At 50.1% G+C, this 14,538-nt stretch overlaps 1 protein-coding gene across 1 annotated transcript; it reads right to left on the bottom strand.

Annotated features, from left to right (window-relative positions):
• Positions 1–12,805: 12,805 nt before the first annotated feature.
• Positions 12,806–13,309, bottom strand: LOC107107493 (RNA-directed DNA polymerase homolog). The gene has a single exon (XM_015407800.1). The coding sequence runs from the start codon at positions 13,307–13,309 to the stop codon at positions 12,806–12,808; it is 504 nt and encodes a 167-aa protein (XP_015263286.1).
• Positions 13,310–14,538: the final 1,229 nt, after the last annotated feature.

Below are 14,538 nucleotides of genomic sequence, written 5' to 3' on the forward strand. Positions count from 1 at the left end.
TGTATCAGGCGGAAAGTCGTCTGGATATATTTTCATTATCTTTTTCTGCGGTTTGCACAAACCATTACTTATGTGTGTGTTTTCTGTAAATTGGGGGGGGGAGGAAACCAACAGATGGCTCTGCCCCTGTTTCTGGGCATTTCCCCCCTAAGAGTCTTGCCATCCCATTCACATTCCGTTCTGCGTTTCTTTATTTAAATCGGCTGGCGAGGGTGGCACTCAAGTCACCGCTGACTTTTATGGCGACCCCATCGTGGGGTTTCCAAGGCAAGGGCTGCTCAGAGGTGGTTGGCCACGGCCTGCCCCAGAGGTCTCCCAACCAAATACGAGCCAGGGCCAACCCTGCTTAGCTTCCACGGTCGGACGAGGTCAGGCCAGCCTGTCTCTGCTAGACGTGTGTCCCTGGCACTGGAAGCAGGAAACGATAAGGTGCTGCTTTTTTGGGGGGGGGGAGTTTGGCTGCGCATTTTAATATCGGAGAAGATGTTACTTTAAAAAGGGGGACAACATTGGGTTTTGCGTCCCTTTTGCGGTACAAAGCCGAGCATGCTAGAGTTCAGAGTCAGCTAGTCCAAAATCATGAGGACGAGAGAACTATAAAAAGCACAGTAAGAAAAAAAATTTCAGCAGTGGGTTTTATTGCATTTTGTCGGTACTGTTCAACTCTGGGTTGGCTTCAAAGGGTCGTACAAACGGGCTGTGAGCTGGAGTCCTTGAACCGAGAGACTGAAATCCGGAGGGTGACTCGGTGGAGATGCTCTAGTCAGAGCTGTCCTCTCATTGGCTGGTGGTCTCTCAGGCTGGGTTGTCATGTGACTGCCTGTCTGTGCCTGCTGTACAGGTGAGAGGATGTTCTGCACAGCAAGTGTAGACAGGCAGACACGTGACAACTCTGTCCAGCCAGCCCCGTGGGCTGCTCCAGCAGGGGGCTCTGCTCTTTGTCTTACGGGACCGACTGACTTCGTTGCAGGGGTAGGGGACACATTACAAAGGAAACTTTCACACCTTAGGGAGCTGTCAAACAAAGAAGACATTTTGCTTTATTCAGAAAACATTTTTTTAAAACATAATAGTTTATTTTCCTTCCATGTATACAAGATGAGATGATGACACAAGAACGTACCCTAAGAAAGCCAGTTCATAAAACTGGCTACATTCGCAATTTCACATTCATGGTCATTTGCAATGGGATCGTTTGGCTCTTGCAAGCAACGAAATGCCAAATTCCAGTATGAAGGAATATGTTTACAAACTCTCAGACTAAGAAAGTAAGTTCCCCAAATAGGTATGCTTAAATTATTGTCGTTATTGTAATGGGCCTATAAGGAGCCGTTTTCTAAGGATCCAGGTGATAGTTGTGGATCTGAGTGTTTGCAATGAGCACAGCGATCCTTACTTAACATCTTACTGACAATACAAGCGGCACACAAAGCAGAGGGGAGAAAATATCTGCCCCAACTCCAAGCATAATGTCATAGCCCAGTTAAATATGAAACAATACCAGAAATGCAGAGACAATAGCAGAAAAGCTCAGTTAAATAGGAGACAGTACCAGAAATGCACAAACAAGAAGTTGATTTTATCTGGATATGTTGGAACAGCAGTTTATTCTTCTGTATCCTGACAATGTTACACGTAAACTGAGGCATATGCAGCAAATTCGTGTTTAGTTTTTAGGGAAAAGAGAGAGAGGTGTGGGAGCTGCAGTTACAGACTACTCGTGGGATAGGATAAATAGTCCACACGGAGTCTTTTGTTCACAGGTAACGCAGAATTCTGCCATGCTTGATCTTAAAAGGGAACAAAGAGCTAATACTTAAGAGCAAAGAACTGGCTAAACTGAAAGCTTAAAGTGTTTTCTTAAGGTGCTTAAATGTTATTTCATCGCTGTTTTGCTTATGTGGGAAATCTTTCAAAATTATCTTTGCATATCTCACTAAACTTAAAATGGACTGGTTATACATTCTGCTCGAAAGAAAGACGCTGCATGGCACATTATTACAATTGAATTGGCCCGATTGCTTCAATTTTGGAGAAGAGGCCATTGATGTCTACATGGTACCGGCCTTATTCATTACCACAATGGATTTTTAGTTTTGTGATATTTGATATTGACCTTGACCTACTTGACAAGATTCAGCTGAAGTTGTATTTGTTTCTCAAATAGTGGCACAACTTTTGCAAATGCTGCTACACATTAGGGAAGGTGCTGTTGGTATTAACATGTTTGTAATAAAAGGGGGGAATAGAAAAAATGCTTCTATAGATCACACATTTAACAAAGGCACATTCCCCATTCATGATGTTTTGTCTCTTGTCTGCATTTTCTTGCATAGAGGTTGGTGTAAAAGTTTAGCCAATTAATAAACAAATAGAATGTCGAGGATTTGTGAGAGATACTGTAGGAAACAGATTTTTACTGGTACACTTTCCCCCCCTTTTTTCTCCATTTATGAGCCTGATTGGCTAAGCTTTGTCATTATTTTTTTGAATCATATTTGAAAAATGCTGACTGGGCAAGTGGGTTGGTTGGAGAACTACAGTATTTATTCCTACAGGATAGAGATACTTGTTTAGTCTGCAGAGATTTCTCTGTTGGAGGGAAACAGAAAGCAGAAGAGTGTTTAAAATGCAAATATATTAACAGGTGGTCATCAACCTACCATGGGGGTTAAACAACATTGGGAAAAGAATGCAGCAAACCTAACTAGCAGTTTTATCTGGGTTTGGGCAGCTGGTGGCTGAAATCCATTACGTGAGAAATTTCAGCCTTCAGAAATGAGGTCTCAGGACTTTTTACTGATCCAAATTGCGAGATCCCAGCTTCCTTTGTCTCTCCCCCCCCCCCATCCCTTGATAAGTAGCAAGCACTGCGTGGCATAAAATAACAGACTGCATGTGTTACAGTGCGGAGCTTTTGTTTGTCACACTCCTTTGTTGCAATAGGTAACAGTTACTTATTAGACAGTTCTGGTACCCATAAACATGAGTTCCATTTCATATATTCCAGCAAACAACATTTCTGGCCATAGTAATTTTTTTTTTTCATTTCAGCTTTATGATTGAGTAATTTATAACTGCAGAATAACATATCTGAAACCTTGGTTGTGTTTTTTAAAATAACCTGATTCCTGCAAGTCTGTTTTCATAGAATTCATATGTAGCCAGTTGGTATAAAAGAGAAAGCATACATATTTACATCTCATGCTCATTTAGACCCTCCGTTCTCAAAGATTATTATTGAAGGTCAGTTTATAAATGAAAGTGTATTTGATGGCTGTGTTAGAGCCAAAACGTCCCTCTTTGTTAACAATGCAAACTCCCCCCCCCCTTCTCTCTTTTGGAAGAGCTCCCTGCTTTTCCGTTCTGGTTAAGGAAAATTATAGACATTGTAGTAAACAGACACCATGTCTACATACGGCTTCCAGTGGAATGCGTTCCAAAGCAATTTCACTCCTGTTAGCATGGCGCAATAACGTTCCAAAAACTTGCATTTTCCACTGGAATGTTAGTTGCATTTTTGTCTTAATTTGAATGAACAATAAAGGGGGGGAAATAAATTATTTCTGCAAATTCTGCAAAATTCTGGAAAACTGTTGTGCGATTGGCCTTCATTCTTGAAATCTTATGGGAAGCTTTTTCTTTTCTGAATCATTTGCCCTTCCTGCTATGCTGTAGAAGTTTAAAAATATAAAGACTAGTTGTAAAACAAATCCAAAGGTCGAAAGCAGTAACCTAAGAAATAGTTAATTTTTTTACACCTTTCTATATGCTTGTCATAGAATTTGTTTAAATTTCCTATAGAATTTAATGGATGTTTCCGGATTGGTAAAATACATTAAATGGCAAAACATTAAAAATGACTGGCTTTTATATTAGGAAAGCCTAAAATGGAACACATTATGGTTTCAAGCAAGAATCCACAATCTTATGGATTCTTATTTGGGCCAGTTGAAATATGTGGGACTTGCTTCTTATTAAAACATGCATTGGTGGTCGCTGATACACAGCATTCAGGATGGACACCAACAATACATGATTGCAAAACGAGTTATTTAGTATAGATTTTTGGTTGTTGTTGTTATTATTGATAATAATAATAATAATAACAATAATAATAATAATAATAATACTGAAAGATGGAGTGGGCAGGAATTCAGGACTCTGCCCTGTATGAACAACAAGGAAATGCAAGTTGTTACAATGTTGTTGTTATTGTTGTTATTTGTGTGTTTACACCATTTTGCTAATTATTATCTAAACAATCCTGGATTATAGCATATCATTTAAAAAAAATTCTTTAAATTGTTAAAAGTCTTTGCATTTGCAGTTGCCCGTTACCCAGACCAAGTTGCAGTTAAGATGGCATCAAATTACAGCCCAGACATTTCCCCCCTCCCATTATTCTCTCCATAAGAGACTACTCATTCAGTATGTCCCTCTTCCCGCCCACCTAAATAGGATAGCTGGAAACACACCAAAAGAAAATGTTGCATCTATTTATTAAAGTCAAATCTACCAGTGAGGCACGAGGTCCAGGGACAGAGAAGCCAAGCACTTGGCCTCAAAGGTCTCACGAGCAACACCCCTGCTTCCCTCAGCACAGCCTCATTGTTTAGAGGGACAGAAGTTCCTGTTTCATATCTCAGCTTCTAATCTATCTGTTAACAGCTGGTCAGCAAAAGCATCCTCCAAAAACCTCTCTCATTTGAGCTGCTGCATTTCATGAAATTGAACTGAGTGGGGCCAAGAGTTTAGTAGGTCTGTTGTCAAGAATGTTTCTAGTTCTGTTCAGTCCGGCACTCTCTTAGTTCATGTGTGGAGGGGCTTTTTGCACAGTGCATCAGGTGGGAGAGGGAGGAGAGATCCCTAAGTCTACTTTTTGTGGAGACAACCGAGTATGGAGTCTTGCTGGCTGCGTATAGCAAGCCTGAGCGATCCCATGCAGACAGGAGAGTCAGTCTATCACTCCATCTCCAAAGGCACAAATGCAGACACTGATGGGGGTGCCTTTCAGGCAATGTGCCTCTGACTTCAGCAATGTCCGGGTCTTGGCTTTTGCACTCAGATGCAGTCTGTGCTTGCTTCCCGCACCTTCCATGCACAAAAGTACGACTCCCATGCACTTTGGGGTACGTGAGCATCTCTCGATGGGGGTGTTATTAGTCAGAAGACAGTTTGTTACTTTCAAAGAAAAAAATTTCGTTGTCATTTGATGTAAAGGACAAAGATATAGCATAGCTTCTTATAAGCATGTATTTTAGGAGCCTGGGGCCAAAATGATGGATTGTTTTCATTTGAACAGATAGCAAACATATCATTAAACGGAACTTAAGAATCTGAAATCTAAGGATAAACATTGAAAAGCGGCAGAAAAAAACATACTGAAAACAAGTTTTTTCCCCACACCTCCATATCACGTTAAGCGTTGTTAGTCGTTCAACAGGTCATTCATAAATATTAGTTATTCAACAACAAAAACTGCATAATTACATTCTTTTCAATGTGAAGGATGGCTTTCTGTTTTCAATACAACAGGGACAATGGCGAGATTGGCTTCTAGCATGCGACCAGTTGGACCGAGTGATACCTTTTGTTTCTCTGGCATGAACTCCCATTGGGAGCCCCCCCACCACCCCATCTTGCCTGCTCAGAGCAAGGTTGGGAGCTTCACCTGTTTCCAGGACGGGGGGGGGGGGCAGGAGCTCATCCGAGAATCCAGAGGCCTTACCAGAACGTCTTCCTTGCATTACTCAGAAGTCCTCTGTTTCTTCCATTGTGCCTGGGCAGGGCCCCCTAGGCCCTAGCTTGCCAAACCTGCGAAGGAAAATACGGGTGCGTGAAATCTGAAAGGAGTGGGGGCCCCCCCCGGTCTTCTCCGTGGCACTCTTGAGAGTCCGTGGCACTGCCGCTGCATTCCCTTGCCCAGTCTAACCAATGTGCAGACTACTGTACAACTGCATTGTCCTGAACAGGTAGTCTGAACACTGGGCCGACGGAACAGGATCCGGTTCGGAGTCTACATTAATCCTCCTCTTAGTCTTTGGAAGAAGGGGGAAGAAGAGAGAGAGAAGAGGAAGAAAGGAAGGAAGAAAAAGCCTCCCTTCCCGCATTTCGGGATCTGCTCCTTCCCCCCCCCTTCACGTCCTGCAGCCTCAACCGGAGTGCAGCGGATTCCCAGCCTTGACGTGGCACATTTGCAGCAGTAGACGGTGGATCTGGCTGTGGGTCTAGGGCTGGGGGGAGGGCTGGGCCCGAACATCCATATAAGGGGATGATGTCACCCTAGGGAGCTTTGGGTATGCGACCGCTGGAATTGCCTTCTCTCAGACATGGGTCTGTGTATAAAATGGTACCAGATGTTCTAGTGTAATGTTAAGCAGTCATTTCATCTTGAGGCCAGGTTTCCTCCCCTCCCCCCCTCCTCCTTCAACTGGGCAGGAAGTGGGCCCCACTATGGAAAAGCTGTAAAAACTCAAGACATGCAGCTCTGCTGAGGCGCGCTCAGTTCAGAGCAAATCGATGTAAATCCGCAAAACAAAGCTAAACCAAAATTCTCTTCGATGAAACTTTGGCTAAGGGAGGGTCTTGGAGCAGGCGACTTGTAAGTAAGGCTCGCTTTTGGACTCGCACAGTAATTACAGCCACTTCCTGAATGTGAAGCCCCTATGAAAAGTCTGCAGAAATGTTCTTTGTCAGAGACTCCCCTTAAGTAATGAGTTCCACATGCGCCCTTCCTATTTCCCGCCAGCTATTTGGGCTGGCTTGAGACGTTCCTGGAGCTGAAGTCTCGCTTTAAACTTTTCACTCCGGGCATTTTGCTATGAAACTGTTTCTGGGGCCATAATGAATCGTTTCTGGTGCTATCCGGCCGATCGGCATCATTAAAACACTAGTCGCTCTCCTGGTCCCATTTTACTTCTCTTGGTGCTTGCCGAAGTGATCCTGGCAATTTCAGTGACTTGAGTGTGGATTTGAAAATATTCCCTTCCTGTCTCATTCCTTCCCTGCTTCCCCCACAGGCAGCAGCCCTTTCTCTCTTTGGGGGAGGCTCTGAAAAATCCAGTGGTTCTGTTTGTTTTTTGTACTGTTTGGAGCCAAGACAAAGTACAATGAATAATCTTTTAAATCAAAAGTGGGGTTTTTTTGTAAAAAACAAAACAAAACCTGCAAGGTCCCCAATTCCTTTCTGTTACAAGACATCCACTTACACAGAATGTTGTCTGTGGTAGCTAAAGATATGAACTCCTGGACCCCTCCCTCACACGGTTCGTGGGTATTTGGTAGGAACCCTGGAAGGGAAACCAGACGGCCTCTGGCCTGGCTTTCGCTGAGCCAAGGAGCTTGCTTTCCATCACACCTTACTCTGTTGCATGACTGCTGAGCGCCTGGGGTGGAGCGGGCTGACGAGGTGGCGTTGTCTGGATATATATCAGCTATTGCCTGATTGGCTGTCCCTTCTTGGGTCACTTTGGCCAAGGACTGTCTGTTCAGGGATAGCAACTTCCTCTCTCTTGTCCCAGGATCCATGGCGTCCTACTAGTTGTTCCTGAGATTGTCATTCAAGAGTCCTCTTTGCCTTTCCCCATAGGATTGTGACACCAGACATGCCAGTTCCAATACGGTTTGGAAGCAGGTTTCTCAGCTCCAAACTGGCTTCTCTGAGCACTGCCCCACCACGACCGGGAGGGGGGAGGCAAGGTGCTCTGCCTAATACAACATCAGGGCCCTGTGTCACTCCGCCCTCTCCCCCGTTCTCTCCCACAACTGCCTGCTCCCTTTCCTTCCTCCTGAATCAACGGCTTCACCATCCCTATGTCCATTGTTAGGGATGTCAGCGTCTATTGAGGTTAACTGGGGTGGCTAGTCCAGTCACCACTAGTTAGCCGAGTGCTTAAATAAAGCTACAAATGCAGGAGTGTCACTTTACCAGGTTACTCAGCTTACAAAGCTACACAGAGCCACGTTGCAAGTTTAGAAGAGAAATGCTTCTCTCTTTTGGATAGGAGAGAGCAGAGATTGACAGATCACTAACTTACTAGCTAAAGGATGGAGAGCGAGAGGCCCGTCTGCCTCGTGGTGCCAAGAGAGGACCGCATGTCCCTCTCTCTCGGTGGGTGCAGGTAGAGAGCAAGTCTCCATTCGGAGTGGGAGGGAAATTGATCCCTGAGGACACAGTCTGCCTCTCAAAGAGGACAGTGGCAGAAGAGTGGAGACAGGAAGGAAGGTCAGTGTGCCTGTCTAGCTGTCTGGCCTCTCTGGCCACTCAGTCTGGAGGTCTGAGGCAGGGGACATCACATTGCATCTGGAACATCCAACAGGGAGCCAGGTGGGATCCCCTGGAAGTACAGCTCATCCCCAGCCTACAGAGATCAGTTCCCCTGGAGAAAATGGGTGCTCTGGAGGGTGTGGACTCTTTATGGCACTGTGTACCCCGCCAAGGTCCCCCTGTCCTCCCCCCCCCACAGGCTCCACCCCCAGATCTCCAGGAGTTTCCCAACCTGGAGCCGGCGACCCGACACCCCCCGTCCCCTGCCAGTGTGGCCCTAGCCCACTTTCGAGTATTTCTACCATTCTGTGCCCACCGCTAAGGCAGGCCGTGGTGGGGTGTTTGCCCTCCCTCTCCTGGCCAGGGGAAGGCAGGGGAAGGGGGAGGTGAGAGCCCCGGTCCCCTGGCTGGGCCAGAGCCCAACGCCTGCCCCAGAGAGCTGTTCTTGGCCGGGCCTGCAAGTACGGTGTGAAAGGTTTTCCCAACTAAACGCTGACCGACCTACACACATGGCCTGCATTATATCCACTGCCTCCCATGTCTTTTATTCTGCAAGCTTTGCCATAGTGGCCAGGCAGTAGTTCATTCTGTGTGGCTAATGAAACGGGTCCAGTCGAAGGAACCGCTGGAGGATGCCCTTTAAGTGCCCGTTTCCACCTGTCTAGAGGACGGCTCTTTCTCTGAGAGGGATCTGAACCCGTGTGAAGAAGCGACTCCCAGCCCGGCACAGGGCTCACTTGGCAGGCTCCGGGGGGAGGGAGGCACGCACATTGTGGGCACGGGGCTGCTCGGAGAAACCGGGCGATTCAGTTGATCCAGAATGTGTTGCTAAGTGCTGGATCCAGAATGGGGTGCAGTGGGGCGAGGACTGGGGGGAGGCTCAGTTCAAATGATCAAACAGCTGTGAAGCTGACCGAGTGGCCTTCAGCCATCCCCCTCCCCCCTCCCCCACACACAACACACACACACACACAGACACACAGGCACACAGAGAAAGGGCCATTGGGCAGGTGAGCGCTGCCCTGGCTTCCCTGGAGAAAAGGGATCAAAATGAACTCTACAGCCACTGGGGTTGCCAGCTCTGGCTTGGGAAACACCTGGAGATTTTTTTGGGGGTGGAGCCTGAGGAGGGTGGGACTTGGGGAGGGGGAGGGGCCTCAGCAGGGCCCACCAGCCAAAGCGGCGGCCATTTACTCCAGGGGGACTGATCTTGGTCATCTGGAGGTCAAGTGTCCTAGTGGGAGATCTCCCGGTGCCAACCTGGAGGTTGGAAACCCAAAGCATCGTCGTCGTCATCGTCGTCCTCCTCAGAAGAAGAGCCACGTCATGCTTATTCCTAAGGAGGCCAACCAGAATATCACGCAACACATTGGGCAAGTCTCTGAGTTCTCCAGAGCTCTCCCGCAGGCTTGATGCCATGAAAGTGTGCCTAGCACACAGCCCTTTGCCAGAAAGCACCACGTGGCATTTGGTTTTGCCAACCATCCACACAAGAGACCGTTCTACGTTTTAGAATAAAATAACCACGTGCACCGTGAGCCAGTGGGACTTGGTGGCTCTTCTTGAAAGGGCTGCCGGCCAAAAGCGTTTTCCAGACTGGCTCCTGCCTGGACTTCCCTCCCGGCCCCCCCTGGGGTGCCCCCCCGCCCCTCCCCCGGCCGGCTCCTCCGCTCCAACCACCTTCCGGCGCGTCCGCTCTTCAGGGCATCCCAAAAGCAGGAACAGGCCTTCCTCCCCACAAGCTTGTGTGTTTCTGGTTTGAGAGTAGATCCCGGTGGGGGCCGCCGTGTTGGTCTGAAGCAGCAGAACAACGTCTGAGTCCACGGCGGGGCCCCTTGGAGACCAGCGAAGGTTTATTCTGGGCAGGCGCTTATCCCTAGGATAAAGCTTTGGACTCAGGCCTTGTCCTTAACCTTGCTGAGCAATGGGGTGCAGCTGGGCCTTCAGCTCTGGCTGTCTGGGGCACCAGGGGGCAGGGCCTGGGAGGGGGGGCGGGATCCGGGGAGTGGCGTGTGAGCTCAAGGGGGGGGGGGTCAGTGTCCCCTCTAAGCTGAGTCGGTGTGAGCTGGCTCACAGCTCACATTTTGTTAGCCTCCAGCCCACACATTTTTGTCTCAGGAAGGATGGGGCTCCAGAGCAAACTAACTGATGCAGCAGCCAAATGGCTCACTCGCAACTGTAATGACAGAGTGGCTCACAGAGCAGAGTTTTTGCTCCCCGGACTCCACAGCTCAGAGGGAGCCTGGGTGGGGATGTGATGCCCTTGAGTGCCCACCCTCCAAAGCTGCCATTTCCCCCATGGGACTTGACCCCTCTGTGTAGTCTGGACATCAGTTGCAATTCCAGGGGAATTCCAGGCCCCACCTGGAGGCTGGTAACCCTAGCTCCAGCAACACCATCTGAAACGTGCTGAGACTTACTAGTGATTTCAGCTCTCATACTTTATTTCCAGTGTAGAACAAGACAAAAGACACCGGCTCGCAGGCCAGTTTATAAGGGCACACAACCCACACCCCAAACACACTCTTACACCAGTGATAGGTTATTTACAGTGGCCGAGAGTTCCATAGGCTCTCAGCCAGGAGCCTAGCCCTCCGATTGGTGCGGGCTAGGATCCGCTTGGCCCATTGTTCCTGAGAGCGAAGCTCGGTTGCTTCGCATGACCGCGTGGAGACCAAGCCTCACACGCGGTCTGAGATGGATATATTACACCCCTCTCCCCCCTTGGTCCAAAAGACACCCACACACAAAGTCCTGGAGATAGGTGGGTGCTTTCTGTGCTCTAGTGGAGAGGTGAGGAACTGGTACCGGGGCGGAGGGTGACACCAATGAACTTGGCTGAGTGCTGGCCGGTGTGTGTGGTGGCGGTGCCTGTCTCGCTGCCTCGCTGGGGCTGGCCGTGATGTCTGCGGGCGGTGTAGGTGGCGATGAGCAGTGTGCCAACGCTGGAGGAGCCGGGTCCTCCGGTGCCTGAGGGGGAGTCGCAGCCTCAGAGGAGTCTGGATCCTCGAAGTCCTCTGGATCGTGCGGTAGCACTCGCCAACACAGCTGGTCGATGTAGCGGTGGAGTATCTGGCCGTCCTCACTGGAGACCTTATACAATCGGGGTCCCCTGACTCTTACCACCCGGGCCGGGCTCCATAGTTCCGGGTGTAGACCAGATCCTCGGGAAAGAATCCTCTGATTACCTCGGGTGATTCTGTGGCTGGCTCTTCTTCCGGGGCTCGATCAGGATGAAGGCGATCCAGCCGGGATGTCAGGCGCCGTCCCAGGAGAAGCTCCGCTGGGCTGCATCCCATCATGGGTTTGGGGTGTCGATCTCTAACAAAAGAGGAATGCTGCCAACTTGGAGTCCCAGTCCTTACTGTCCAGGTGGCGAAGCGTGTCCTTGGTAGTCCGAGCCATGGGTTCGGCTTGGCTGTTGGTTGCTGGGTGGAACGGGGCTGATCTGACATGGCGAATCCCATAGTAACGGGTGAAGTCCTGGAACTCACTGGAGGTGAATGCCGTGCCGTTGTCTGTGACCAGGATGTCAGGAATACCCTGGGAACTAAAGATGTGCCACATGGCCCGTATGGCTGCTTTCAAGGAAGTGGATGGTACCGGAACGACCTCCAGCCACTTGCTGTGCGCATCCACCAGGATAAAGAATAGTTGACCCTGGAACGGCCCCATGAAGTCCAAGTGTGGCCTGGACCAGGGCTTGTGCGAGGACTCCCAGGCTCTAGCGGGGCTCGGGTCGGGATTCTTGGCAAGGCTGACATCTCCCCACCCGGTCCTCGATGTCCTGGTCCAGCCCCGGCCACCAGACGTAGCTCCTGGCCAGAGCTTTCATCCGGACCACCCCCGGATGCGTCTTGTGGAGCACTGTGAGGACTCGTTCCCTTAAGGGAGTTGGGATCACCACCCTGCCACCCCACATCAAGCAGCCTTTGTGGGCAGACAGCTCGTCCTTGCGGGAGGAGAATGCTGTGAAATCGCCCCCCCCCCCGAGCCGCAGGCCACCCCCTTCTCACCCAGTCCAAGACACGGCAAAGCATCGGGTCCTTAGCAGTGCAGCGCGCCACGTCCCGAACATGCACAGGCTGGTTGGGGAGTAGCTGGCAGCAGAAGATGGCTCAAAGCATCCGTGTAGCCCATCGCTTTTCCGGGCTGGTGGTCGGGGGCCAGAAGGTCGAGGAGCGGTTTATGGCCCATCAGGAGGATAGTGAATGGTTGGCCATACAGGTAATGGTGAAATTTCTTCACCCCCGCCACTATAGCAAGCGTCTCCTTGTCGATCTGCGCATAGTTCCACTCCGCAGACGACAAGGTGTGCGAATAATAAGCCACCGGGACCTCCCAGGTGTCCCAGAACCGCCCTGACCCCGTACGGAGAGGCATCGCAGGCAAGGACCACAGGCAAAGCTCCATTGAAATGGGAGAGGACTGAGTTAGAAACCAAGAGGTCCTTCACAGCTTGGAAAGCGGTGGCGTGCTCGGGTCCCCAGACCCAAGGGTGCAGAGGCATTTTTCTCACTTGACCTTCAGGCCAGCCTAGTTGAAACGCTGAAGCACTGCACGAAGCCGGTCGGCGAAAGTCGATGCGTCCAGGGCTGCGATGAGCACGTCATCTAGAAACGGCTGAACTCTGGGAATTCCTTTCAGGAGAGAGTGCATAAATGATTGAAAAATGCCCAGTGCATCCGACACCCCAAACTGGAGCTGATGAATTTTACAAGCCCCCTTATGGTTCGCTATCGTTTGGGCCTTGGCAGTGGCAGCATCCGCCAAGAGTTGCAGGTATGCCTGGGCCAAGTCTAATTTGTTGAAAACCCGGGCTCCCACCAGGGCTGCGAACACATGGCTGACCACCAGTACCGGGTACACATGGTCTTGTAGTGCCTTGTTTAATGTGCACTTATAGTCTGCGCAAATGTGCACGTCCCCGTTGTATTTAACTGGGGTGACTATCAGGGTCTCCCACCGGGCGGAAGCGACCGGCTCCAGCACCCCCTGGTCCACCAACCGATCGAGCTCCACCTCGATCCTAGGCAGCATAGCGATAGGGGGTGCCTGGCCTTTACCCTGATGGGGCGGATGGCCAGGTCGAGGAAGATGGGGGTCCCGGTGTAGCGGCTGAGTGTGCCGTCAAAAACCCTGGGGCACACAGCTGCAAAGTCCTCAGTCCGGATCTGGTTTATCCCTGTGATCGTTAACCCCAGGGGCCCGAACCACGTAAGTCCCAGCAAACTGGAGAGCCTCCCCCCCACACCAACAAGTCTAAATGTCCGCAGAAGTCTTTAAACTGCACCGTAAACTTGCCCCAGCCCCGAACCGCCACAAGGTTCTTGTTAAAGTCCCACAACTTAAATCCCTGTGGCTTTTGCAGGAGGGGTCTCCCCCGTGGGCAGAGCGAGCGCAGTGTTTCCTCAGAAATAATGGAGAAGGATGACCCAGAGTCTATTTCCATGCTGCAGGGGGGGCCCTGTCAGGTTCAGCAGCAAGTACATTTCCAAGGAAGTGTTATGCTGTATTAGATTACAAAACTGGTACCATATCCACAGGATTACTGTAAGGAATAACCAAGGGGTGGAAACATCCCTACATATAGCAGGATGAGGCAAATGGCTAAGCAAATGATAATCGAATTCTCCCGGCAGGAGGATACGTAATAAGCGGGAGAGTCTCAGTGCCTCATGAGAGCCAAAAGATTCACACCAGCGGTGGAACGCAAGCCCTTCCCCCCTTCACAAGGCCAGGCAGATAACGTAGTCTGGCAGCACTGGTTCTCACGGTCTCCCTATCGATGTTTACGGCAAGCGGCAGAGCAGCAAGCAAGCCAGGATCAGAGAAGGGAACAAGCAAAACATGGCAGCTAGCTGACAACCCCTCTATTAACACCGTTACGTGCACCGTATTGGGGCTATCGAGGGGCAAGTTACATACCTGGTGCTGCTGGTGATGGGCTGAGAGGGTATGTAGGTCGGTGTGGAGATCTGCTGAAGTCTGGTGGGTCAAAGTCTTCTAGGGATGTCCTTGGGAGCAGCAGACCTGGGCCAGATGGCCCGGCTTGTTGCAGGAGCGACAGACGGCGTTTCTGAAGCAGCAAGACCTCCGTTCATGCGCCTCTCTGCAGCTGGCACAAGACGATGACGGACGACCTTGGCCGAGGAAGGTCCTGCTGGCTGATGCTGCTGTCGGGATGAGCGGCGGCGTACCTGGAACACCTCCTCATCCTCAGAGACTGTTGCTTGGGTGTGATGGACCGCCTGTCCGCAGCAGTCTTG

The sequence above is a fragment of the Gekko japonicus genome, unplaced genomic scaffold, assembly GCF_001447785.1.
Source record: "Gekko japonicus isolate JY-2015 unplaced genomic scaffold, Gekko_japonicus_V1.1 scaffold2897, whole genome shotgun sequence".
NCBI classification, from domain to species: domain Eukaryota; kingdom Metazoa; phylum Chordata; class Lepidosauria; order Squamata; family Gekkonidae; genus Gekko; species Gekko japonicus.

What these genes read in the sequence shown, in the direction of transcription:
- LOC107107493 (XM_015407800.1), bottom strand. Translation starts at nt 13,309, where the DNA reads ATGCTGCCTAGGATCGAGGTGGAGCTCGATCGGTTGGTGGACCAGGGG.